Genomic DNA, 27524 nt, shown 5'->3' on the forward strand with positions numbered 1-27524 from the left:
ATGTTAACAAAACAAAATCATGCCATGAGAACTTCGGACTGTATATATAATCTTTATTTATGATTTGTGAACATACAAACTACTTAAAATATATACTGAGATAACATTAGTGTCATTAACATAAACATCATAAACACATAATGGTAAAAAAGGTCACAATATAATGTATCAATATAAGTGCATTCATCTCAAACCATAAGATGTGAGTGAACATTGCAATCAATACTTTCATTAAAAGAAAAAAAGAACAAACTAAAAGTTTAGCAAACTAGAGGCTTGTGTGTGGGTTTTAAGTTAAACTACAAAAGGCATGTCTTAAAATTTCCTCTGACTGATTAAACAGCCTTCTCACCCCACCATTATTGTGTACAAATGATCATATCCTGATAAATATTTACCTTTGAAAATATCTAATACCAAAATAAATGCATTTAAATGGACGGTTAAGCTTAACATCCACTGTTTAAAAACCTGTCGAAAACTGCTTAAAATATTTTGTTTAAAGACTGTAGGGCCCTAGCTACAGAGGTATTTGTTAAACAGGTGGCTCTATTTATTTTGTTTGTTTGATCTTACCTAAGTGAAAGAATAAGCTATAAATATACATTAATTTAAGACTAGCAGACATGATTTTATTCTCATGCCAAATTAATGTTTGCACCTAACTTTATACAGTCAAGAGATTATGTGGCTGTACCTTAGTTAACACTACATTATATGCATTTGATAGATCATTCACAAAGATTAAATTAAATATTGAAACTTCATAAATTATTGCCCTTTAAATTGTTTATTTATATTTTATTGTACCTAATATCTAGAGATCTTTATCTTTTCAAAATTTGATAAGCAGAATGTCTTAAGGTATAGAAAAATGCTAGGGCAGTACAAAAATATTGGTACCCAAAATGTGATGCTGATCATCGGACATCCTGGTGAGATAGTATCATGAATATGAATTTTTGCCTTGAATTATAATGGCAGAACAAAACATGCTTTAAGCACCTGACTTATACATAATTACAATAGAATAACACCATTCAAACCATGCAACAAATCTATAGGGTGTAAGATGACATTTTCCGGCAAAAGTATAATGTCTGATATATGCAATAACTACATATTGTTCTCTAAAAGAAGACATTCTTATACATCACCTTGTACAAATCATTCCTAAGAAACGCTCAACAAAACAAGCAATTATCATAGTTTTGCAAGCAATCCATAAGTCCCCTACCGGTTAGAACCCCAGCAACTTTCTGATGGGCCATTGGCCAGTCAATTTTACCAGTGAATAAATGACATGAATGAACTTGAATCTTTTGAGTTCTAAGTTTGTCTATATCACAGTAATGTGTTATAGAGTTTCCCTGCCTAGTAAGGAAATTATGTTTATACAACCTTGTCATATTATTACGATGTGGGATTTTAAAGTAAATCCTATAAGGAATGAAGAAGTTGGAGTGAAAAATACCAATTTCTCGAAAAAAATCTCTGTTCAAGGGGGACATAATTCTGGAAGTAGTCTTGCTAGAGTATTTACCCATTCAAAAATGTTGAGTGATAATAAGAAACATATATATGAAGTTTGAAGTAGATACATTAGGAAATAAAGAAGTTATTTAAAAAAGACATCATTTTTTTCATAAAAATTCTAAGTTCAAGGGAGGTAATACTGATAATTTTTGTGCTAGAGTTGTAAACCTTGTCACATATGATGTGGTTGATGACCAGAAACTTATATTTAAAGTTTGAAGTAAACACCTTAAGAAATAAAGAACTTATAGTGAAAAAGCTGAAAAATTTAAATCAGAAATCTTGACATTCAGGCTATTTGTTGCCATAGCAACCAGAATTTTCAACATAGGAAGAAAACAAAAAGACGTGCATAATCTCCATACTGCCATCTATCCATATATCAAGTTTCAAAAAAATATTTTCAGTACTTTTTGTGTTATTGCGGGATCCAGTTTATGTGTTCAATTTGCCATATTTTCAGGCTATTTGTTGCCATAGCAACCAGAATTTTCAACATTAGAAGAAAAAAAAAGACGTGCATAATCTCCATACTGCCATCTATCCATATATCAAGTTTCATTAAAATATTTTCAGTACTTTTTGTGTTATCGCGGGATCCAGTTTTGTGGACGGACGGACTGACAAACGGAAGTTCTCACAGAACAGTAATTATGTGGCTACTCTATTGTTCTCTCTATTGTTCTTTTTAGCCACGCAAAAGAAAAAATAGCCACATAAAAGCATTACGGAATGAATGACATCAAAGAGAAAGAACAGTTACCTATTGTCCCTCTAGCCACATAATTACTCTCCTGTGAGTGCGGACGGACAGACAGACGGACGTTCTTACATTTGTATTCTTGTTGGGTATTTTACTGTGTAAAAAAGGTACCCAACAATCAAAGAAAATACCCAACAATACATACGGAGTGAGTAGGATTGGTAGTTGTTGGGTATTCAGTACCCAACATATACCCTCTCGTGAGTGCGGACAGACGGACAGAGGGTAAACCTAAAGTCCCCTCCGGTTAAACCGGTAGGGGACTAATAAATTGTATAAGTATTTAGTTATTTACATGAGGCAGTGCTGAAAATATCATTACATAAAATGATCTACATAAACACATGTATAAATTTTTCATTTCTCCCAAAACCTAATAGCTTAATGGTATTAGTTAGATTAAATATTTGTTTTACTATACTAACACTTAAAAGCATACACTCATTAGAGGTGAACAATCCACAGACAATAAAGGACCCATACCAATTTCTATTTTCCTACTTCAATAAGACTATGGCTTCTTCAAGTATAAATGTATTTCACTTTCCTAAGCAAATATTAGGTTAAGAATAATCAACCCCAAGTTCAATAACCACTAAAACATTACAAGTCTCATGCCTCTGTAAAGAAATGAAGAAAACAATGTTCATGCACGTAGAGAAACATAAAGTGCCGACATTATAAATTATTGATCTAAAAAATTTAAACCACTAGCTTATATGCTGTAAGAATTGATTCCTGATCGGATTAATACAGATTAATAACCAATTTTATGATCCACCAATATTGTTATATTTCATATGAATAATATACACCCTTTTTTAGACTCAAAGCACTAAAAGCTATTACACAGGTAAATCTATATGTACTTGAACACTCTACAAAGAAATCAAAAGCCATATATAACATTAATATCCATGTGGAAACATGATGATTGATTCTTTCTACAATTTTAATCCCTGGCTAACATAACCAGAAAGAAGCAAGTTTGATTTATAAATGTTTTCTAAAGACTTTTAAAAACTTTACAATTAGCTTTAACTAAGCAAAGTCAGCATGTGACATTGTGACACATGAATAAATTAAATCTTAAGATTCTAAATCATATTAGATGTTTTGAGTTCATTATTATAACTTTCTACCTGTCAAATTTTATCAACTGAAGGCATGGTTGCTTACTTCAATGTTTACTACATGGCTTTGTGTAAAAACACAGAGTAGTTTTATGGGCATAAGATTAATTTGAAATATGTTCTTTGTACTAGAATTTTGTAGACAACCATATCAACACAAAACATGCTAAAATGCATTCAAAATGTGTGGACACTTAAAAATATCACAGCGACAACATAGACTGTAAAACAGTAATAAAAATAATTATATAACAACCATTCTAACAATTGCTTCACATTATTCCCCTATCAAGCAGACAGGACTGTTGAGTGCATTGTAACACAATAATGTTCGACATACCAGGAATGCTTACACATCATTATGGTGTCAAAAATGATGTCAATAAAGAAACTGATGACAGGAAAATTATTTCTACAGTAAATGTAGTTCAACATATTTTTATCAATTCTCATTTTTATAAGAAAGTTAGAATGGAAATAGATATTCATATTCCTTGCAAGGTTGTATGATGAAAATGTAAGGTTTATTGTTCAAATGCTTTGTAATTATCACTCAGGCCTATCAGCTTTTATGATTATACTCTTGCGCATCTAAACTCAACCCTGAAAATTTAATGCTCTCTGTAAGCCCCAGTTACTGGGAACTGCAGAAAGAATTTACTGCTGAATATTAACAAATATTTAGTCAATTTGCAAAAGAATCTGCCAACCTTTTAATCTGTAATAGAAAAATAACCCATGAAACATAATCAGTTATAAGAGTTCAAAATGCACACCTTAAACAAAATATTAAAGCAATAAGGCTCTAAATTGCATTATTATCACCTCAATATATTCCCTAACTAAATTAATAATTCAATCAATTTTTGTGGAGCAGTACAAATAATTTAATGCTTTAGCATATTAAATTAGAAATCTTTTTTTTTTTGCTCATGTCAAATTTATAGCTCTTTAAAGACCGCCATATTAATAGTTCTTACTGGAAAAGGGGTGATCCCTTGGAAAATAATCCTTCACTGGATGGAGATATACAGACATGACAAAGTGATTTCAGTATATACACTATGGCCCTTCCACATTATGTGATGGGAATATAATAAGAATTTTTGGTATTCTTGGTTTCCCTAAATTCAAATAATGCTGATCATAGATGATTCAAAGGTGCCAGCAGAAACAATTAACAACAGACACAATTATACTGACAGTACAGTGCTGGCCCCAATGTATAGGAAGTGGGCGCAAGAGTGTTTCATTAAGCTCCATGCTTTTTTTTCCAAGCTATAGAGAAATACTCTATTATTATAAAAGTTTTAACATTTTTTACTCAAAATCGTAACTGGTCCTTGCTTAACATATTAACAAATAACGAATTAGACCTACCCCTTTTAGCAGCTGATTTATCAGCATCTTTAAGTATATCAAATAAATTATGCCTGTCCTCTTTAAACAATTTTATTCTGGGTGTCGGTTTTGGTTCCTTAAAGTTGCTGTCACTATGCGTAGGGTTCCCTTTTTTTGGCATTTTCTTTATAAAATATCAGTTGCCAATGCTTCTCTTATCAAGTCACAAATTGTTAACACACTGCATCCAATTGTCAACAGCAACAGTAAACAATAAAATATATGCTGTTAAACTGCCATCTTTGACCTACTGTAAGTCACCCAATCACTTTATTATCTATTTAATATAAGTTAATAAATTCAAATATTAAATCCAATTGTACTTTTTAGCTCCTATTCCTTATAAACTTCTGAATAGTTTTCTTCTCTTATAGAAAAAAAAATCTGTTTATTATCTTTTTGGATTAAATTCTTATTCAATCTTTAACACTCCTTTCCTTTTCAAATGTATACTGCTGTTAAAATGTCCATTAATCTGGTATATTCTACTACCACTATCAACTAGACATCAAATAAATTACCACTTTCAATTATTGGGACCTTACATGACACATAAACTTGCACAATAAAACGTAGAAATCACTTAATTGGATCAGCTCTTTAGCCTGCGAATAAAAAATTCCAACACGCACGTAATTCTTGTTACAGGAAACTGCTCGCTATTTCTGGCTTAACAAACACCTTTAAATAAATACTGCGCATAAACAGATACTAACAATATTTCACTATTGTATACGTATATTTTAGGAAAGTTCAGTTTAAATAAACTTTCGCTATTTTCACTTTAATGCCCATTCATAGACTGTTTCTGATTACTGTATCTAAGGCAGTATGACTGTAGAAGCACTATTATACAGTACTAGAATATAACACTATTACATGCAGGTCGACATTCAGTCCGCAGATATTTAGTTCTGTCTCTACTGTAAGCTGATGATATTTACCTGTTTGCCATTTTCTTAAAAATGTTACTTGTATTTTTTTCTTAATAATTTATTCATTTACAGAAATAATTTAGAGAACAAACAATCAAATTTGAACTGCCCTTGTCAATATTACACAGCAAGTTATAAAAGCACACAATTAATATATCAATATCAACGATTCAAAAATCAATCAGTCTCAAATACATTAAAAATATTCCTATTTTACAGTAGTAAAGGATCAAATATTTAACACAATTTTATCTGGATTATCTACTAAAGACTGGTATTAAAGCTTATATTAAATGGCTCATATTTAAAGGTCATAGGTAATTTAGTTTATAATTAATATATATATGGTTTGATCGCTGGCTGACAGGGAGCATTAATACTGTCAGCGACAAGCATTTGAATAGTATATAATTGATCAATACTGTAATATTAATAACAATATATATATCATTAATAAGTAGTTATTACTTAACAACCTTCAATTAAATTTGAACATGCTATTGATTGTGTATTTCAGAATTCAATTAAAATTTCCATTTTCTTACTCCTGCACACCATAAAACTGCCAGAAATAGGGATAGACAAGATATAATTATGGCTAAAGGCAAACTGGTGACCTTGATTCAAGCCACCCCTTTCTCCACCCAAAATAAGATGACAATATGCATACTTACTAAATATGAAAGACATCAGTCCATGAATAAAGGTTGTATGAGAAAAAGTGTAAAAATCTCTTTTTAATATTGGTGCCGAGGACTCCAAATTCGGCCAATTGTTAGAAGAATCCAAAGTATCATTCAACCTACCATACACAATGATACTTGATATCAATCAATTAAAAGTCAGGTCACCCTTGAAGGCCAAATGTCAATTTTGTATCTGTTTCATCATCCTTATCCTTTTCATAGATTTTCTTCCAACTTGATTCCACAAGGTGAGAGAAAGAACCCTGACGCTCAAGGTTAACCCTGAAGGTCAAATGTCAGACAATTTGATGTTGACTTAATAAATCCTGAAAAGAAGCCATGCAGCCGCTGTGCTTGCTGAAGGTCAAGATCACCCTTGATGGTTAAAAGTCTCACAACTTTGTGTCCTCTCTATTATCATAATTATACTCCTTGAAGGAATTTCTCAAATTTCTACTTTCAAAACTTATGTTAAACTGGGCTATGAATTTTACATCTAAGTTTAGCATGCAAATATTAAACAAGTAACATAATGAAAAAAAAACAGGCATTAAAAAATGTTACAGTTGCTTAATGTTATTTGATTATGATACAGTTTAATGTTAGAGAAATTAGATTAAAATATAATTATACTATCTTAGAATTTGGAGATATAAATATAATTTTTACTTAAATGACACTTCAAGAAGAAATTAGAAACAAAGGGCAGTGATTGTTTACCTTTACAAAATACAAACTGTTTTCCGTTGCATTTCCCTTTAAATGCTACATTTTCCCCCAACATGATAAAATTAATGGCCTGAAAGACAGAAAGCTGTCACTATTGATTGCCTCTGCTGTAAACCATGCAGAATTTATTAAATTGCAATTAAATTAAATAATTGGATTAAATGTAAAACTATGTTGTATTCTTTCATTTTCATGGTTTATAGCCTTCAGAAAGCCAAAGAATGTGTACAAGTGACTGAAGGGAGGTAACTCTCTGTGCATTTGCTATTACATTAGCTTTCAAGGGACACAATACTGTAAAAGCTCCTATGATGATGCATAAGGTATTACTTCCCTTGCAACCAGCAATCTGAGAATTACCATACATTCAACACCAGTAATTAATTTCATCTTCATAAGATGAAAGATTTTGGTTCATTCATACTGATTTCATACAGTGCATTATACAAAGAGATAAGATATTTTCTTTAATTATACTAGATTGATTACCAAGTGTTTTTTAACTCTGCTGAATTTGTGAAATGGATTTGCCCACCTTTGAATTTAGAACAGTTTATTCAAAGTTTTAAAAATTTCAATATAAAAATGTAAAAATTTAGTTAAAATAAAATTTAACATGGTCCAATTGTATTTCACAAAATACCATGAGATCACCTAACAAAATAGTCCTTAATTTAAAAATGGTCCAGGTAACCCCTTACCAACCAATTATTATGATCAATTATTTTATGATCTGAAATTCATACATTTTCTTATTGATCAACATGATTTATTATTCAAGTCAATTATTGTTTTCCATTTATCATTGATGATTGCAAACCCTTCATCAATACAGCTTCATTAAAATTTAAAATAGTTTTGTTTTCACAAATTGAAAAGCAATTGTACAAAACAAAAGACAAGATATTACACAAAAGTTTTAAGAATACATTCATACATGTAGCAATAATGAATATTTTATTTCCTCTAAAACTTAATTGGTAATAGACGAAAATCTGAAGTGTCTGTCACAACACGTTATCATTTTTTTTTTTATATAAATCACAAGCCTGAACTTTTTTGTAATGGCTCCCTAATCTGAATTTGGAAGTTCAAGGAAGTCTGATATCTGACATTAATTTTTTATAGCTGCCACAAGTATAGAGCCTGGTCAGATGGCAGGGCAGGACAATGCAGACTGGTCTGACTCTATAATGGTGGCAAAGGCTTAACCACACACAAGTAACAAGAAGAAAAAAAGCAAAAATTAAATATAAAATTTTCATATTGACATTTTCTATTTCTAAATATATTGTTTTAACATTAAATATACATGTACATAATAAAATAAGAAAATTGTTATTTTTCTTTTTTGGGGGAAAAGTCGTACCAGTATTTCTCATTTTAAATAATAAATTCTAAAATGAATCACAACATTGAAAGTACACATTAAAATTTAGACAAAATCATCATATATGTAATTATCTATTTTAGAAACAAATTATATATATTTATTAATACATAGTCACAACAAACTAGAGTAATATTATAAACAAGTTTTCAAAGTTTACTTGATTATCTCAGTATGCATACAAATACATAAACATAAGAAAAAGAATCCTAAACAAAAATCCTAAATAAATATAAAACCCTTGTTTACAGAGGACAACATTCATCCAAAAAGATTAATTATAAATATTTGTTTGCTACCACATTTCTTGTGTATGTAAAAGAAAGACAGTAATCAACATAGAATAAACAGGGTCAAAACAATCCCAAGAACAACCCAGAATAAAACAGTCTGTCATCTTAAACCCTTTCTTAACCCGAGTTCTATTGTATTGTGATTGGTCAGCTGGTGGCACACACTTTCAACTGCACTGGTAAATAAACTAATGTAATTTACACGAAAATATGTCAACATACCACTTACTGAAATACAATATACATAATACAACTTACTTTGTCTTATATGCTCAATCTTCTCTAGGTACCTTGTGACACTTGCACCTGAAAACAATACATTTCTATATTTAACAGAATACAAAGCATATACATGTATACAAAAGTCAATTGTTTAATTCCTTTTTCTCTTGACTAATATCTACAATTTGAAGCTGCTATGATCCTTATCTAAATTCCAATCTACTTATTTCTTACATGTCGAGTTGTTTTAGAGCTGATTTAAATTGCCGACTTGAACTGCAAGGTAATTGTTAGTTAGAAAACATTTATCTATACACAGCCATATTACCTGTCATCAAGTCATTTGAGGAAAATGAAAATTCATTAACAAATTTACTGATTATATTCATGTTTGTCTACTTTTATTCAATCAGCTAAGCAAAAGTTTAAATAATTTCTTCTACATTTGTCTGAATGCAAATTGCAATTTTCAAGATTGTGTTTTTTCCATTCTTTAAAATTGTCAGCCATATTGAAATTATAATATTTAAATATATTATGCTAATGCAGTACAATTTAAGCATATATGTTAGACATTTTTTTTCAGTAGCATGTTCAGTTTGCATTTGTCTTTCATCAGATAAGCTATTTCAAATCATTACTCATTATTGTTTGTTTTTATTAACCTGTCAATTACATACTGATTACACAGTATATTAATCTTCGGTAGATTTTCGGTAAGTTCCGTGATATGTACGCTGTACGATGGAATTTAATTTGTATCTATAAACAAAGTATACTCAGCGTTATAGCGCAATAGGGTAAATCACGAGTTTATAATCGAAGTGTCACACGTGTTTTAAGATCGACACCGCGTTGGTCCATGTTTTTTTTTCTTATCAATACTTTCAACATTAATGAAGTTATATATGATTATTTTATGTTGTTCGTTTTGTTTTATTATGTTTTACTGAATTTTGTTATGTCTATACTCTTTTTAAATAACATGTTTTAAGAATTCATGTTTAAAATTAAATGGATTAAAATGAATAACTGTCTTTTCAATGCCGTAAAACACACTACAAATCTGTTCCATTAAAATATACTGCAAAAAATAAAGAAAGAGTACTAATCAAAGCACAGAAGGCGCTGAATTTGTTTGGGTCTCAGAATGTCAGAAAGGTGAAGGTTGTGAGATTCTAAAAAAAACAATTTGTTTTTGTATAGTGCCACCAATGCTTTCCAGCGTTTTATTGTAGTAGATTGACTAATTGCAACACTGATATTCAAGCCAATGTTTATTTGACTTAAACAATTTGAAAAAAGAAATTGCTTTAAACTGGGATTTGAACTCCAGACCTCTCGCTTCCTAAGCGAGCGCGCAAACCCCTTGGCCACTGTGAATTTACATGTTAAATGTCTGAAGAAAAGCATATTATTCTAAATTAGGGTTTGTAACGACGCTAACTGTTGTTGTAAATAAACACTTGTGTAATTATAATCATGGCGCTTACTATAAGCATGTATATCTATAAAGAATAAAGCAATATTAGAAATCTTCGACCATTCGGGAATTATTTTGCTTGAAAATTAATGCGCCTGTCATGTGACCATATTTACGCAGTGATCTCCCCTGAATTTTTCGGCCTTAGTGTTACATATAAAGGGAAGTAACCGCTTCAAAAAAGCGGACTACTTTCGGCATTTGCAATTAACAGCATTAGAGTCTGAAATTTCGCTACCATTATTTGTTTGGTCTGACGACCCAAACAAATAAAAAAATGGCAACAGTACGGATCGAACCACAGACCTCTCAATTATCAAGCATTCCCCTAACCGACTGTGCTATTGTGAATTAACGAAAACCTTCGCATTAAGCTGGCGTGACTTTCAATCCATGACTAATATACTCCACATTAATTCTCTTAAACTACACCGACCAAACCGAAGTGGATTGAATATTTAAATGAGTCATATAATGAATTCATAATTGACAGGTCAATAAAATCATACTATAAATTGTTTCAATACATTAGATCTGAAACGAAGCCTAATTTGTTTACTGTATGTTTTTTTTTCCATTATCTGTTAAGACCTAACATACCATGGAAAATGAAAATATCAGAAGTAAAGAACAAATTAGAGTGGTCGGATCAAGACTCAGCGTATAGAAATGCTTGGTGCAAACACAATGATTTAAAGAATATTTTAGTAAATAAAAGCATAAAACTGAGAAAAGAAAAAAAACATCTTTAACCCATTACTTCATGAGCATTTTGTGAGAAATGGCTGTTTTCATTGAAAAGTCTCCTGTTACAAGTTCAAATTGCTATAATACTATAAAAACTGCTTCAACACTAATCAAACTTGGCACAAATGTTGACTGGACCATTGCCCATGCAACAACATGCTCAGGCTTAAATTTTCTGTTACCATGGCAACGAGGAGACATCTCAAAATTGCCAAAAATCACTATTTGGCGTTGATTTTTTCCATCAAAATTGATTTCAAAGTGCTGCAACTTCTCAATGGATTGAGATAGAGTCAAATGCTTTTCAGCGTTGGTTACACGTTACCTTATGATCAATCTGGGGTCATTAAAATATAGCCTCTCACAAGTCCAAAATTTTCTTGGCGATGAGGGGGACTCTGCCCCCCTTCAAACCCCCCAAACAGAAGGGGGCACATCCCCCCCTGAAGTATCTTTTCGTTGGGGAGCCGCGCCGAAAAAGAGGTCACTTTTTTAACAACATTTCTCAAACAAAAACAAGTGTTGGGGGCCTAAATAAGGCATTTTTTCACCATTTGAGACAACAAAAAGGGGGGGTGAAAAAGGCGTTAAAAGGCGTGTATATAACGTAATGGGTTAACATGTTTTGATATCATTTTTTCATCTAAAATTTTATGTTCCATTAAACTTCCTGCATGTTCACTTAACCCTACTATGGCTGACACAAGTGGAGTAACTGCATTCTGGCCGCAAACACTTAAAACAGGCACAGACAAATTTAGGTTAACTAGTGATTAAACAATTTTTAAAGAAATGTACATACAATTTTGTGTTTTTGTAATGGATTAAAATCTTTCATAAATTTTACAAACACTTTTGATCTACACAAAATCTGAATTAAGAGCATACAGTACACCTAGCATTTGTTTAGTTAGACCTTAACTGCAAGCATTATACATATACTTGTTCTATTTATAATGCAAACACTTGTTCTAATGAAACCATTTCCAGAAATAAGAACATAGATAAATCATGAACTTTCATTAGATCTGTTATCAATTAGTTTTTTTTATAACATTTGTTAGGATTTTATGCCAGTTGGTATAACCACACTAATTAGTCAAAATATTTTGACATGCCAAAGCTAGATTATGAGATATTTTTGTTCTGGGTCAGAATCTCGTTTCTACATCAAAACCAGAAATCAACCTTTCTGTTGCGAAACATGGATTAAGGCGAAAAATAACAAAATGCAGCAAAATTAAAAAATTATTCAACTATTTAATTATAAGGCACTAATTGCACAAAAATGCCAGTCTATTAACTTTGAAAAAAGTGAACCATGTTAGTTTCACTAACTCATTTCAGACTCGTTACGATTTTATGATTCGTGCAGCAAATTTGGTGATTCTATAAAGTATGGTGGCATGCTCCCTGGAATTTTTTTTTTATTTTAAGATGCTGTCAGTAGTGTTTTCCTGTGTATTTGACACAGTTTACAGCATGCTGCTAGTAAATTTTAATTTTGGCAATTTTTACAAAGATCTGTGTAACTTGTAACTTATCATGTAACGGATGGACAGTTGTACAGGAAATATGAATAATTAATATTTGACAAATGAAAAATAGACTATAAATGATGTTGTTATAATTCTTAAGTTGCATTTTTATATGATGATAATAAACAAGAGGGCCATGATGGCCCTGAGTTGCTCACCAGAAACAAATGCTTTTCAGTGTTGGAATGTCAATATATTCTCATATTAAACTTGAGCATAGAATATGTTTAAACAATAATTTGAAGAAATGTCATGACCTGGGGCATTTAAGCTTTAGCTTAAACGGGGCTAATCAAATTAATATGAGCAAACTTGATAAAAGACTACCTAAGAATGCTACAAAGTTTGGTGATCATCTATCAATTATTTCAGTAGGAAATGATGTTTGAAGTTTTTTTCTATTTTTAGCTTCAGTGGCCCCTAAAAGGGGCTAATCAAATTAACTTAAGCAAACTTGATAAAAGAGTACCCAAGAATGCTACAGACAAAGTTTTGTGATCATCCATCAATTGGATCTGAAGTAGGAGATGTTTTAAGGTTTTTCTATTTTTAGCTTTAGCGGCCCCTAAAAGGGGCAAATCAAGTTAATGTGAGCAAACTTGATAAAAGATTACCCAAGAATGCTACAGACAAAGTTTGGTGATCATCCATCAATTAGTTCTGTAGAAATAGACATTTAACGGTATTTCTATTTTTAGCTTTAGTGGCCCCTAAAAGGGGCCAATCAAATTAATATGAGCAAACTTGATAAATCACTACCTGAGAATGCTGTCGACAAAATTTGGTGATCATCCATCAATTAGTTCTGTAGGAGAAGGTGTTTAAAGGTTTTTCTATTTTTAGCCCTAGAGACCCCTAAAAGGGGCCAATCAAAATAATATTAGCAAACTTGATAAAAGACTACCCAAGAATGCTACAGACAAAGTTTGGTGATCATCCATCAATTCGTTCTCTAGAAATAGACATTTTACAGTATTTCTATTATTAGCTTTAGCGGCCCCTAAAAGGGGCCAATCAAATTAATATGAGCCAACTTGATAAAAGACTACCCAAGAATGCTACAGACAAAGTTTGGTGATCATCCATCAATTAGTTCTGTAGGAGATGTTCAAAGGTTTTTCTATTTTTAGCCCTAGAGACCCATAAAAGGGGCCAATCAAAATAATATTAGCAAACTTGATAAAAGACTACCTAACAATGCTACAGACAAAGTTTGGTGATCATCCATCAATTAGTTCTGTAGGAGAAGACGTTTAAAGGTTTTTCTATTTTTAGCTTTAGCGGCCCCTAAAAGGGGCCAATCAAAATCATATGAGCAAACTTGATAAAAGACTACCCAAGAATGCTACAGACAAAGTTTGGTGATCATCCATCCATTAGTTCTGTAGAAGAAGATGTTTAAAGGTTTTTCTATTTTTAGCCCTAGAGACCCCTAAAAGGGGCCAATCAAATTAATATGAGCAAACTTGATAAAAGACTACCCAAGAATGCTACAGACAAAGTTTGGTGATCATCCATCAATTAGTTCTGTAGAAGAAGATGTTTAAAGGTTTTTCTATTTTTAGCTCTGCTGACCCCTAAAAGGGGCCAATTGAAATGACATGAGCAAATTCAAGTGTGACTGTCACAAGGATGCTACAGACCAAATTTGAAGTAAATCTGCCCAGTAGTTTCAGAGAAGAAGATGATTGTTGACGCATGACGACGGACGCCAGAGCATCCCCCTTTGATACCAATAGCTCACCCTGAGCCTTCGGCTCTGGTGAGCTAAAAACAAGTACAGGAAATATTACATACAAGAACAGAAGTAAGCAGATTGTGTTAAAAATGGTTTAAGCTTAATAATCAATTGATCAGTCTCATTTTGAGAATTTTCAAAAAACACATCGCTGTCGTTCATTTTGGAAACAAGAATAATATTAGTTGATTTGGTTCCGATGGAACTGTGTCCCACGTTATGATATCTTAATACTTTTAACTATTTGTATGTGAATAGCGCTGCAGTAAAATTTAAAGAATTGTGATGTCATATTCAGAATATACATAATATTTTTTGTGATGTCAATTAATGACAATTAAGAATTTAAGATAACTTCACACTTTACTTTGTACTCGTAATACCCCTACATGTACCTGGTCAATTAACAGTGTCCAGCTGTTTGGTTTCATGTTTGTATATTAATTTCCAAGGCTTGCATAAGAGGCCAGTTAAGTGTCAAATTGCTAATCAGCTACACATGTTTTTATTTTAAAATTTTTGTTGTTGTTTTTTACCGTTAAGGACAGGACATTTTTGGTCAAAATATTGGTCCGGCCAAGATCGGACCGGTCGGACCATCGACTACGGCCTTGCATTTATTTGTGTACAAACAAAGCCATTTGCACATTCATTTATAAACATTATTGATTAACTTATATTTAGAAACCCTATCATTACTTCGAAGTTACTTTTTCTTTTTTTAATATAAGAGCAATAACACCTTAGTTTGACATACCCATTTATTCGACACCTTTTATAAAAACATCATGAAATCTTAAAATGAAGCATTTTAACTGATAATTTGATAGATATTTATGTCCATCATTCATTTGATGATGTTATTTCCCACCAATGTGCGAGTGTCGAACTTAAAAGCCAAATTTAAAAGGAGGTTCATTATTTTGACACATGTGACACCAATTAAGAACAAACTTAAATCAAACTGACCAAATATGACATTACCTACATTGTATTGGCTTTGGAAAGTATGTATTAGGGCCTACAGTAGAGTATAAATGTTACTTGTTAACGATGTTCGATATTGAAGTATCAGATCTCGATAATAAATTCCAGAGATCTGCCAAGAATTTGAAAGTACTGGGCCCTGGGCCCACTTGGTCTGAAAATGATGGGCCATTTTTACCAAAGTATGGGCCTTGGGAAAATAAGTAAACATTGACCAAAATAACTGTTAAAAAGTTTGTAGATACATGTAATTGAATTTCCCCGGTAATAAAACTTAAATCATATTTTATGACAAGTGGTTCACTTATAATTCAGTACTTTACCAATAATTAAAAATTATGCCAACATGGTAACTTTCTAACTAATATTAATTGCAGGCAAAAATGAAAATATTTTTTTAATGGCTGCTCAAAAATTTGATATGCAAATTTATTCACATAATTGCTGGTTCTTACTTGTTATGTTTTATAATGTGCATTATCCATTTAATTGTTCCTACTTTGCACCAAATGTCCCTTACCACTGTATATTGACGAATTTTATTGCCCCTTGTATGCCTCTGTGTAGACAGCATACATCAAAGACATTTGCCGACAGACCTTTTGATCATGAAAAAAGTCATGCACAATGTTTCTCTGATTGGTTAATCACCCTGTCAAACATTCTGATGACGAAATATACATCTTTTTTTACACTTCATCAGCCAAAACTTGCGTGAACTTGAGTGACCTTTGGGTTGATCAAGTTGAACACCTGTCAGATTATACTGTAACTTACAGCATTTCTTAAAATAGCAACACTTTTTTTTCAGTTACCGATAATCATTTTAAATATTAGTAGTTGTATCATTTGTTTGTTTGTTTTATTGGATTAAATTTATGGTAGTAGAAATGAGTATCTGTGTGGGAAAGGGATTATGAGAAGAAATGCGGTAAGTAGATAACATGGACAAAAGCTATAGGGGAATGGATAAACTAAAGAATATGCGTAATTACAGGAGCATGGGTAACATGTTGCTGTTGGTACCAGTTTTGACTGGATGACTAAATAACCCAGCAGACAGTTTTGTTTTCTTATAAGTCCGGCACAGATTTTAGATGCGCCCATGGCCCTTTGCTGCCGATTTTCCTGCGCCATTCTCATTTTTTTAGCGCCAATGGCGCAAAATCGCGTCCTCGGCAGATCTCTGAAATTCTCATATCAAAAAAAATAATATTAGTAATATGTAATGGTAATGTATAATGGTGATGTTGTTTATTCTGAAAAGCAATTTAATTATTACACAATGTATTTGAATAAAATGAACTTCAGCAATAGGTAAATATATCAGTGATTAAAATAACATATTGATGCCTAATTGTGTAAACATGACAAGTAAAGCTAATGAAAAGAAATATTGCAGATATTCGCCATCAAAATTGATGATCGTACGCTATTTCTATGGTTCAAAGTGGTGTAATATCAAAGGAGATAAAAATGGCAATGATATTTGGCATACCAAGGACAGCCCTGACTGATAAGCTTAGTGGAAATGCACCAACTGGTTCGGATCCCTTTAAACTGTGCGTGATGTCATGATGACAACACAATATAATTAAGTTGTTCTACCCGATTATCTGTTATGAAGTAAAAATTAACAAGTCTTAAATCATTATGGAAGAAAAACACTTTTAGAAGACTATTTACCTGAAAAAATATTTGCCGGTATCAGTTTTTTTTAATACTGGCACTCCTAGTTAAGTGAGAGACCTGCTATGACTTTGGGGCAGTAGAGATACTGATTAAAGAGCTAAGCTCTGATCATGCTTTTTATGCAATATTGTTGCTTGTTTGGGTTGTAAAGTGTTATTAAAAGTGTTGCAAATCATTTACTTTCATATTTTTTAAACTTTTTATGTCTAAAACCTTAATAGAGAGCTCGAAGAGCTGGCCTAAAGGGCCTGCTAGCAAAGTGAGCTTTACGGTTATGCGAGTACCTGCTAGAGAGTGATGGTTTTGAAAACTTTCGTCAGAAGTGGGAAATTGACACATCGCAATTTTTCGAATTACAAGATAACCATAAAAGCCGTGGTATTCTGATTGAAAACTAATGCGTAGACTGGTATTCTGCACACTTTTATAGGAAACATAATAGGACAGGAAACCAGAATAAACAGAAGCAGTGAATAAAATACCGAATTAAAATGCAAAATAAAAATGAATTAACGATTATTTCACATTTTTTCATGGTAAAAGTAAATCCAGCTTGCTTGAAGGCTTTGCCTTTTTCATATTAAGGGTGTCGAATGTAGGATCACCATGTCGAAATACCCGACCCTCAAATAAATACTTTATTACATTGAAAACCTTTGATGCTATAGTAGTGTTGGAAAAGCGAGTGAAAATGTTGGATACTGTAAATTGCGTCAAAATAAGGATATACATAAAAATGTTAATCTATAATGGAAATTTATCTTAAGGTGTCGAAATATGGGTAATTTACCTGCTTATTCTAAAATAAATTTCTCTGGTTTCCTCTTGTTTCTCAATTTATTCTTTTATGGATTAATATTCTTTTTGTTAAACCGTTATATCCTGGATTAGACCCCAGGGTCTAAACCAGGAGTATATATTAGGTTCATTCCGTTTTCTTTAGTGTATTATTCCCTGTTTAAGGAGGAGCACGTGACCTGTTTTCGGTACATGGAGGAGCATGTGATCTGTAATCCGTACATGATTGGTTAATTGACCTTTTCGAAAACCTAGCTAAATACCGTTTGCGGGTACGTTACGGATTTACCTCTAGGGAATTAGTCCGAATTACACCTAATTTACAACAAAAAAACTATTACGTGATATTTCTAATTTTCTATAATTATTTTACCGTTTAAGGTGGAAAAACTTAAATGATGTGTTTGAAAATTATCAATATTTCTTATTAAAGAATATAAATTGTTTATACTGAAAATCTACAAAATTAAAATATTCATAGTGGCATCTGCCATACTAAATAGAGTTATTTTCTGCGTAAACTTGTGTGTTTACTTTATTATATTTTTTGCCCGGAATTATTCAGAAAATGATATTTAATCATTTTCTTAAAAAGAAATAATTGTTTTATGTTCGACCTTCTCCGGTCTCAGGTGTTTAACGGTCACCAGTTTCCAAAGACCTTCTTCTATATTGATCGATTATTGTCAACTATATTCCTGATACAAACGTTTATTTATCCCCCAAAACAATGTTGAAAATAGTTAAATGAAATATCTTTATATCATTAAAAATGTTCCCCGCAGGAAACCTTTTTACTTGTATCCTGAAAAATACATAGGGGTCTAAACCAGGAGATTGCCCTAGATCTACAGATGTATAGTACTCCCCGCGGATACGCGTCCTTGCTTATTCCGATGTAATAAAAAAATTTGTTTCTTTACACATTGAATGCCACAAAATACTGTTTCCACCATTTAAGTGAAATTGAAAGTGCTGCTTTTTGTGAATTTGGATAGAAATTGTAAGAAATGTTTTTCATTTTAAATAAATTCTGTCATTGATTGGAAAATCCAAAGCTGCCCGTGCCTGTTGAAAACACTTCTTTATTTTTCTACATCATCTACATCATACTGCTTTAAAATCGTTTTCGATCACTCTAAGCAGGTATACATTGTATACATTTAAGAAACAGCTTTAAGATACAAGGGAATCCGGGAACCAGTCCCTAGCTCTTATTGAATAGACCCCTTGGTTCTTTTACATGCCCAGTGTATAGCACTGATACATGCGAGGATTACCTGGATTTCTTACCAGTACACCTCTAGTAGGTGGGAAACACTGAAAGTGTCTCTGAAAAATCCCAAGGGTGTAACCCAGGATCGAACCCGGGACCTCAGGAGTGATAGTCAGTGGTTTAACCAACTGAGCTATCGCGCCACCTACATATTTAAAGGTTAAACTGATAATTTCATGTTTCGACAAGTAAATGTTGTCTGCTGAAACTGTATTGACATCATATTCTGTTACAAAAAGTTATACTGAAGCCAAAAAGGGCCATCAATTAACATACCACGGTACCATAGTGCTCTCCGTTTAAGCTCCCATTCAAAACATGGCTGACTGACCATAAGTGTTTCTAATTTAAATCATTGAGTTATTCTATGAATGACATGTGTATTTTAAAGTCAAGATGCGACAGCTAAACACAATTCAATAAAATAGTAAATACAAGTTCTTTTTATTTGTACAATTTGCTGGAAATAATAAGAACAGTGGTACCATAGGGGACCATCCTACTAGGTCTTTGATTTAACCGTATAAATTAAAAAGTATTAACTCAAACTTTTTCTGTAAAGGCAAAAAACAACACAATCCTATCATGAAGATTAATATTTAAACTGAAATTAATGAGTTTTATAACTAACCTGTGTCCACTGTTGCTTTAACATTCTGATATTTTGGATTTGACGGCACTTTCTTGCTGAGTGGCTGAAAATCAAAGAAAATTAATGAATATATTGCAGGTTTTATGTTAATATATAAAAACTTTCGATCCTGAAAACTGACAGAGCATAACACATTGTAATTTTATAGAAATTTATAATTACATCCACTTTTTTCGGTCTTGACGTGCTGACGGAAGACATCTTTGTATATATTCGTAACGAGGTATGTACGCATGCGTATTAACAGTCCCGCGTGCTTTGAAACTTTTAACATGCGCGACGGGGTTTTACTTTCTCAGTTTCTACAAACTGTTAAAACAAATATAAATTTCGGCGTCAGTTTTCCATGACTCTGAGCGGTGATCACAGTATTTTACATAAACAATTCAAACTTTTAAAGTATAATGTCAAGAAGGAAAATAATTAGCGACAGCAATCACGGTCTTTTCATTATAACAACAATAAACATACAAACATAGGCCTTAATACATAGGCTTAGGCCTATGACTACTTTAATATATCCTTTACCGCACACAGTCAGATAAAATATTTTTCATTTTGATAATTCAATTTAGATAATGCACGTTCGTCACGTGAATTTTAGCTTTACTGATTAGATCTACTACAGTATATAGTTCCACGATATCGTCGCTGGATTTTATTTACACTTCCAGTATAACTTAAGATTTTTCAGTGTGCACATATTTATTATATAGAGGGCTGAACTTTTAAAACTTTGTCCAATCGCCGTTCCAATGTCCAGACATTACAGATAATGTTAAATATAGCTCTGTGTTACGTCTAAAAATATATGTAAACGCACGGCTTTATATATGTAATTAAGATCCGTGGTAAAAGCAATTAGTTGTTAGGATGAATAGATAATGAAATTGGAATGGTATGGGAAGGTGCATGGCTTGTATATCGGACTGTAAACAAATATAACACATAAATAACGAGACAATTACATAAGATATATACAAATACGAGGACATAGATACATAAAATGATGTTCGAAATACATGTCCATAAAACGAATATCTGCAACATGAATTATGCATGTTGTTTGATGGTTGTATGCTTTTAAATGCATTTGTACAAATTAGACGTAAATAAATATTTGAAACATTTTGTGTAGTAACTAAAATAAAATGCGTGATTTGTTAGGATATTTTGTCTTTGCTTTGCGTTTGAATAATCTGTACTTTAAAGCAGTGGCCTCAAATAATAGCAAGGTCTTTCTGTTTGAAGACCCTATTCAAAGCTATTTAAAGCAGAAATGTATACTTGCGCAAGTAAAATAAAAGATCTGGACCTTTTGAAATGTTACCACTAAATATTGTTATCATTTTGTTCTCAATTTAAAAATCGGCATACATACATTATTACATTTTTTTATTAAATTTCTTATGATTTATGATTTCCTTTCCAACGTTTACTGTTCAAAGTCAAACTAAATATTATCTGTACCCTCCATTTTGATCGTTGCCCTGTTAGATGTCTTATCAATGTTTCTGTGTGGGTGGTTAATGTTGGGACTGCGTTAAAGTAAATGTCGGTCTTTCCTTTCAAACTTTAATAATAAGTTATTACTCACCAAAATTCACATTAATGATTACGGATCATATCACACTTGTGTTGCTTTTTGCAGATAATTGAGTCTATATTAGACGGTTGCTCTTAAATTGCTAAAATGAACGAGTTTTTGAACATTGCATTGTATTTTTTGGGTCATAATTACGTGTATTAAAAATGCCGGTAGTTATTGTCACAGTGTTGGATGCAACAAACCCTTTCAGAAACACACAACGTACCATTTAAGGGGAACAACTCGTTTGTTAAACGATTTTAAATACCATTATAGGAGTTTTCCCTCTTACATAAGACAAGCGCGTAAAATGGCTGCGAAGGCACATAAGCTGTTAAGATCTGCGCAGTTGTTGAAATTAAAGGGGAAGCATAACGACACGAAAATTTCATTACGTCGTACTAGTAGTACTCGTTTTATATTGTGATATGACGGGTACCCTTTAGCCAAGGTCGTGTTGTGCCTGGAATCCGATATCTTATTTATAAATAGACAGAGCTGACAGCTCGTAATGGTTCATCCCAATGCCTTGGACATTATTAATGTTATCCCAATTAAACGATATCTCAACTTTTAATAAGCAAATGACCAACAATAAAAAAATTTAATTTGAGCATAAACATAGTATACATGTATAAGTCATTAAAGGCATCAGACCCGTTACCAAATCTAACCAAAAACATACACACACGTGTGACATCACTTTACTGTATAAAAGGCGGCTAAGTTTTTGAAGCCGCACAGTACTATCCAAACCTTCTAAAAAGAAAAAAATACAAAACTTTGAAATATATACATTTAATCTTCAAAACAAACTTATTTTTTAGTTTCTAAAAGTAAACAAACGGATAGATTGAAAAATTCAGATGTTTTATTACATACAGTGCAACACCAATACGTTTTGTTCCTTAAGTTTTATCTTTGCTATCTTCAGATAAAACGTGTTTACGCATGATTTAATTTTAGCTTGATTCCACGATATCAAATCTCGGTAAACTACAGGCAGTTGCACAGTCCATTATTTGTATGCGGCGATAAGAAAACAGTGTCTGTCCATTTGAGGAAAATGTAATTAAAAATGTTTTGCAACAAAGCAAGAAATCTTAAATAGGTCCTGAAAGTGAAAAGCTGATAAAGTTAAATTTGGTTTTTATAAAATTTTGTTTATTGACAAACTCGCAAATTTAAATTTGGGTTGTCATTCCGCAAAAAATTTCATACGTTTTTATTCAAAGTTCAAAAAGACTCGATTTGTTTTGGAAACCCGAACCCGGGGGGTCAAAACGTAAAGGGGGTCCCGGATATCCTTTAACGGGGTTGATTTCATTGGGATCCCCCTTTGGGGCGGATTTTCCCGGGTAACCCCAGTCAGAAGTGAGTTTTTTTTATTAAGTATTTCATAAATCTTCAAATTAAATTTGCTTTATTTTGAAATTGAGGATGTGAAGATAGGACCGACAAAATTTCATCAAAAATTAAAAGGGGGCCCAAAATTCATAATTAAAAAATTTATTAAAAGGGGTAAATGAGGGCAACTAATTTATGGTCGGTGAATAAAATCGCTTAATGCAAGCTTATTTCAATAAAGTTAATTTCTTTTTCTTCTTTATGCTTTAAGAGTAATCATAATTGAGTTGCATAGCAAGTACCTTTGTGCTCCGATATACATAGACGCTTACTGGTCAAAATATTTAAGTGTACGCTGGATTTAGGTGCGATAAAATAACTGTACGCTGTTAAAGGTTCGATATTTTTCATTATCACATCTGTTGAACATGTTTTCCTATGATTATATTAAGATATCTACCATATATGTGCCCGTTTCCGGAATTCTGAAATCTTCTTCTTTCCTTAGAGATTTACTTGAAATAAAAGTTTTGTATAACTATCTATATAAGTGTTTGAACTTAATTTAAATAATTGATAATAATTATCTTGTGATAATTAGGAGTTGGATAAAAGTAACCTTTACTCTAAGATCTAAGATAAAAAGTAGGAATTTGACCAAAATATGTAAGAATGAATTTAAGAAACCAATTAGGAAATCTTGTATGAATAAAACTCACTTTTTAAAGCAGAACATTTCAGAAAAAATAGCAGTTAATATGTGATATAAGGGCTGTTTACTTCATGAGGTTCTCAAATCTTTTGTACATGCTGCTGTCAAACTGATATTTTTTCATTTTATAAATAGAATTGAACATTTCAAACAACCTATAAAATACAGTGAAAGAACATTGCGCTGCTGTTCTAGAGATAGAGACTGAGAACCAGGTGGTAAAATTCTTTAGGTGGTAAAATTCTTTTCTAAAATGTTGCTAAGAACAGGCTATTTTTGTAGTGCACATAATTGTGACCTGTCAGGAAAAACACAAAACTTCAATTTCAAACTTCAGTCAGACATTGGACACCAAACAGCTCAGTGTCTTTCTTAGGAACAGCTGATGCTCACATGTGCAAATACACAGTTGTAAATGTTGCAGAGCAAATTAAAACATAACAACTTGATTAACAAACAAAACTACTACCAGATAGGTAAAGTACCACAAGTACAAATGCTGACACATGTGCAAATAAACAAAAAAGCTATTGAGTATATAATATTAGATTGAGTCACACTGGTTATGGAGTAGTATATAAATAACACATGGATTTGTGGGTTACAGTTAAAATATCATCCCAAGGAAAATACTGCTAGCCAAAAGTGTTAGCCGAGGGGAACAGTAATTTTAAGAGGGTTGATATTTTTACTGTTGTGTGCTTGTGTGTTATTTATTTTATTTCCCGAACAGATACTGTAATCTATAATACTTTTACTTACATAAAAAACACTTGCCCAGATTTTATACTGTTAAAAAAGTACTGTTGGCCTGTAACAGTATAAATCTCTTAGTCACATGGTACACTTGCTTTAACAGTTAGAGTAACTCCCAGTGGAAATGAAATATTTACAAAAAAGTGAGGGGGTAATGCTATACATTAAATGTTGCAGAGAAAGCCTAGTTTTAAAAGTAACACTACTGGCAGATATGTTAAATCACTAAAAGTATGAATGCTTTTCATAAGCAAATACACAAAACTGTTTGGTATACACTGGTTATGGAGTAGTATAGTTATATATTCAAAGCGTCAGAGCTAATGACAAACATCAGAATTACTGAAATACAATGATGTGCTCTGTATATAATATCTAACATCCAATCCATAGAGGAAAACCAAACCAGTATTTTTTTTTAAATTTCAAGTTCCATATAAAAAAAAATTACATGTAGTTCCCAAGGTATTGAGTGAACATAAGAATGGATGGGAGCGTTTTGCGACCAGTGCATGTAAAACAATAGTAGATCCATTTCTCATATGTTGCTTTTTTAATTAAAGTTATTTTCTCTGACAACATAAATATGTAATTAATAATAGAAAAACATATTATTAAATGATAAAACCTTTACTGAATAAATGGAAGAAACAAAACGAATATTATCGTGACTATTGATTATTTGATAGAATTTCAAATTTCTGTGCAATAACTTATCTCATTTGAATGATTAACCTTTGTGAGAAAAGAATATTTAAATTAACTATATCATAGTATAATGCATTAATTGACATTGTTATTTTAATTGACACTGTGATTTACATATGATTAACATACAAACTCAAAACTTGATATTTCATCAGTAATGAATAAGAATGTACTGTAATGAGGAAGTTGCTACAGGAGAAAAACATACCAACATTTGTGCGTACAGTTGGTTTATCGGACCAAATATTAGGCGTACAGTAAGAAAACTGGATATATTTTATATATTTTCGAATAGACATGGAAAACTACTCTTGTGTATCGTTTTGTTTTTCAAAAATAAACATGTTGGGACTTAAACTAATCGAATATCTCGTTTTAAAACGAATGATACATGATTCGTTTGCATGAGCATATCAGGTTTACGGTTGAATTTGCAGCAACAAATACCTCAATAACTTCCTCAATTCTATAAGTATTAGTATTTTATTTTGACAATCATGCACAATTATAAGTTCTGATCAGCATGCACAATGCTATTCTTCAAAAAATTACAATAGACAACAAATATTTGGAAAAAAACATGCTCATACCCACTTTCGTTTTCGTTACTGTCCGCCATTAGGGCGTATCGCATGAATTCACCTCGCTTAAAGGAGTATCGCACCGCTATACGTTCGACCCCCTGCGAATAATAACTCATAATACCATGTATTGAAATCAATAAGGCTACAGGACCTTCCTTATGTCGTTTTATTAGCTTTGTTATGATGTAAATAAACAAGATTGCCATAAGTTAATTTGCAATATTGATTTATGAATAATGAATCCAAACTCAAATATTGATTATGAAAGGCAACTATTCTGATGTAACATACGGCCCTGTTCATATTAAAGTTACTTTTTTTCATTTTAATTAATCTAGCTATAGCCGGTATAATTTTCTGATCAATTGAAACTTGAGTAACGAGCTTTACTTTAACGATACTTGTAGCTGAAATTAAATTTAAAATGTGCTTGCTTTTACTGAGAAAAATGTTAGCTCAACAATTACTAAGCTGTGCTAACAAACCATTCAAGTTAATAATCTATAATATTTCATCGAGCATTACAATTTATATAACTGCTGACATAATGGTATTCTCTCGGCAGTTTTGATTAACGTAATTAAAAACCGTTAATGGCGAATGTGGAAACTTTGACTTTCGTAGATTCCATATTTATGTTTCAAATTAACATTAAAAAATCTACATGGCATTTTTATAGGATATCATGTGATCGAGACCAAGGACGCATGTTGGACAACGGTTTGTCCGTTTTGAAACCTGCAACTATTTCCGTGCGAATTCTACAAAATGAAATTTGAGTTTTACCGCGAAAACATGTTTCTGTTGCAGATGTGTGTCATGTGACGTTTCCTCTTTTAGAAAATGTAAATGCTCAATATAGGGAAGACAGACAAAATTATGCATGCATGAGACACATGGGGTTACCATTTCTTTTGATGGCCAAGCATACCACGGCTTTCGCGCGTACTTTCCCGGGATCACGTGCTCTGAAAGGCACGTGTATGTTAAACACCCTAAATGATATTTTTACATGGTAAGAAGGCGACCATTAGTAACCATTCGGATTGAGATAGTATACTAGGCTGTTCGTCTCTAATAAAATGCTTTTAAAAAAATTGTTTGCCCTTCTTAAAAAACATGAAAGAAAAAAGTTTTTTTAAAAAAGTATAATTTTAAAAAATTTTTTTCAAAATTACCAATTCTTTTAAAGCTCATTTAATAATTTTTTATTTTAAAAAAAGAAAAAAGCGACATTTTTATTTGGAAAAAAATGGGTTTTCATACGATCCTAAACCCTTTTTTTTGGTTTTTTCCAGACAAAACCAAAACACTTTTAAAAAAGTTTTTTTAAAGATTTTTTTGTGGGCCCTCATGGTGTTTTCAATATTCTTTTGCATTTAGAAAAATCCCCCTTGGGGCCATCCGGGAAAAAATATTTAAAAACTTGGGCTATTAAATAGCCCGGGCCTTTTAAATTTTAAAGGATATTTTGCTTGTTAAAAGGATGTTTTTCATAAAAAATTTAATCTTTTTAAAGGGGTTGATTTTTCCTTTTTTTTGAAGGGCCCCCGGCCCAGTGCACCGTGAAGCTTAAACGGTTTACAGTGTGTTTGGCACAAGAAAATATCATATTTTGCTGTGTTCCGGATAGCAACTATAAAACTGTGACGGTAGCGCATAACACAATCTGGTTATTAGTCTTCATTTGCTTGTTAAAATTCGTACACGATTGTTAGTGCTACCGTGGTGGATTTTTCCGTTTAAAATCTAATTTATGAAACAATATTTGATGAGATTTACAACAATACTTTTTTAAAAAGGTTAATGAAAGTCCAGACAATTACAGTT

The 27524-nt window shown here is 31.9% G+C and overlaps 1 protein-coding gene across 5 annotated transcripts in view; it reads right to left on the reverse strand.

Annotated features, from left to right (window-relative positions):
- The window catches only part of LOC132730325 (centrosomal protein of 41 kDa-like), a 31142-nt gene extending 10885 nt beyond the window's left edge, over positions 1–20257 (reverse strand). For 3 of the 5 annotated variants that reach the window (XM_060716217.1, XM_060716215.1, XM_060716216.1), the window contains exons 1-3: positions 20162–20257; positions 19979–20042; positions 9125–9172 (exon numbers count right to left, since the gene is read on the reverse strand). In XM_060716217.1, coding sequence (XP_060572200.1) covers positions 9125–9172; positions 19979–20042; positions 20162–20200 — 151 coding nt within the window. In that variant the 5' untranslated portion in view covers positions 20201–20257. Of the gene's footprint in view, positions 1–4812; positions 5676–9124; positions 9173–19978; positions 20043–20161 lie in introns of those variants that run through there. The other 2 variants (XM_060716219.1, XM_060716218.1) reach the window with 2 other exon arrangements.
- Positions 20258–27524: the final 7267 nt, after the last annotated feature.

The sequence above is a fragment of the Ruditapes philippinarum genome, unplaced genomic scaffold (assembly GCF_026571515.1).
Source record: "Ruditapes philippinarum isolate M1 unplaced genomic scaffold, ASM2657151v2 ctg5721_1_1_1_1, whole genome shotgun sequence".
NCBI lineage: Eukaryota > Metazoa > Mollusca > Bivalvia > Venerida > Veneridae > Ruditapes > Ruditapes philippinarum.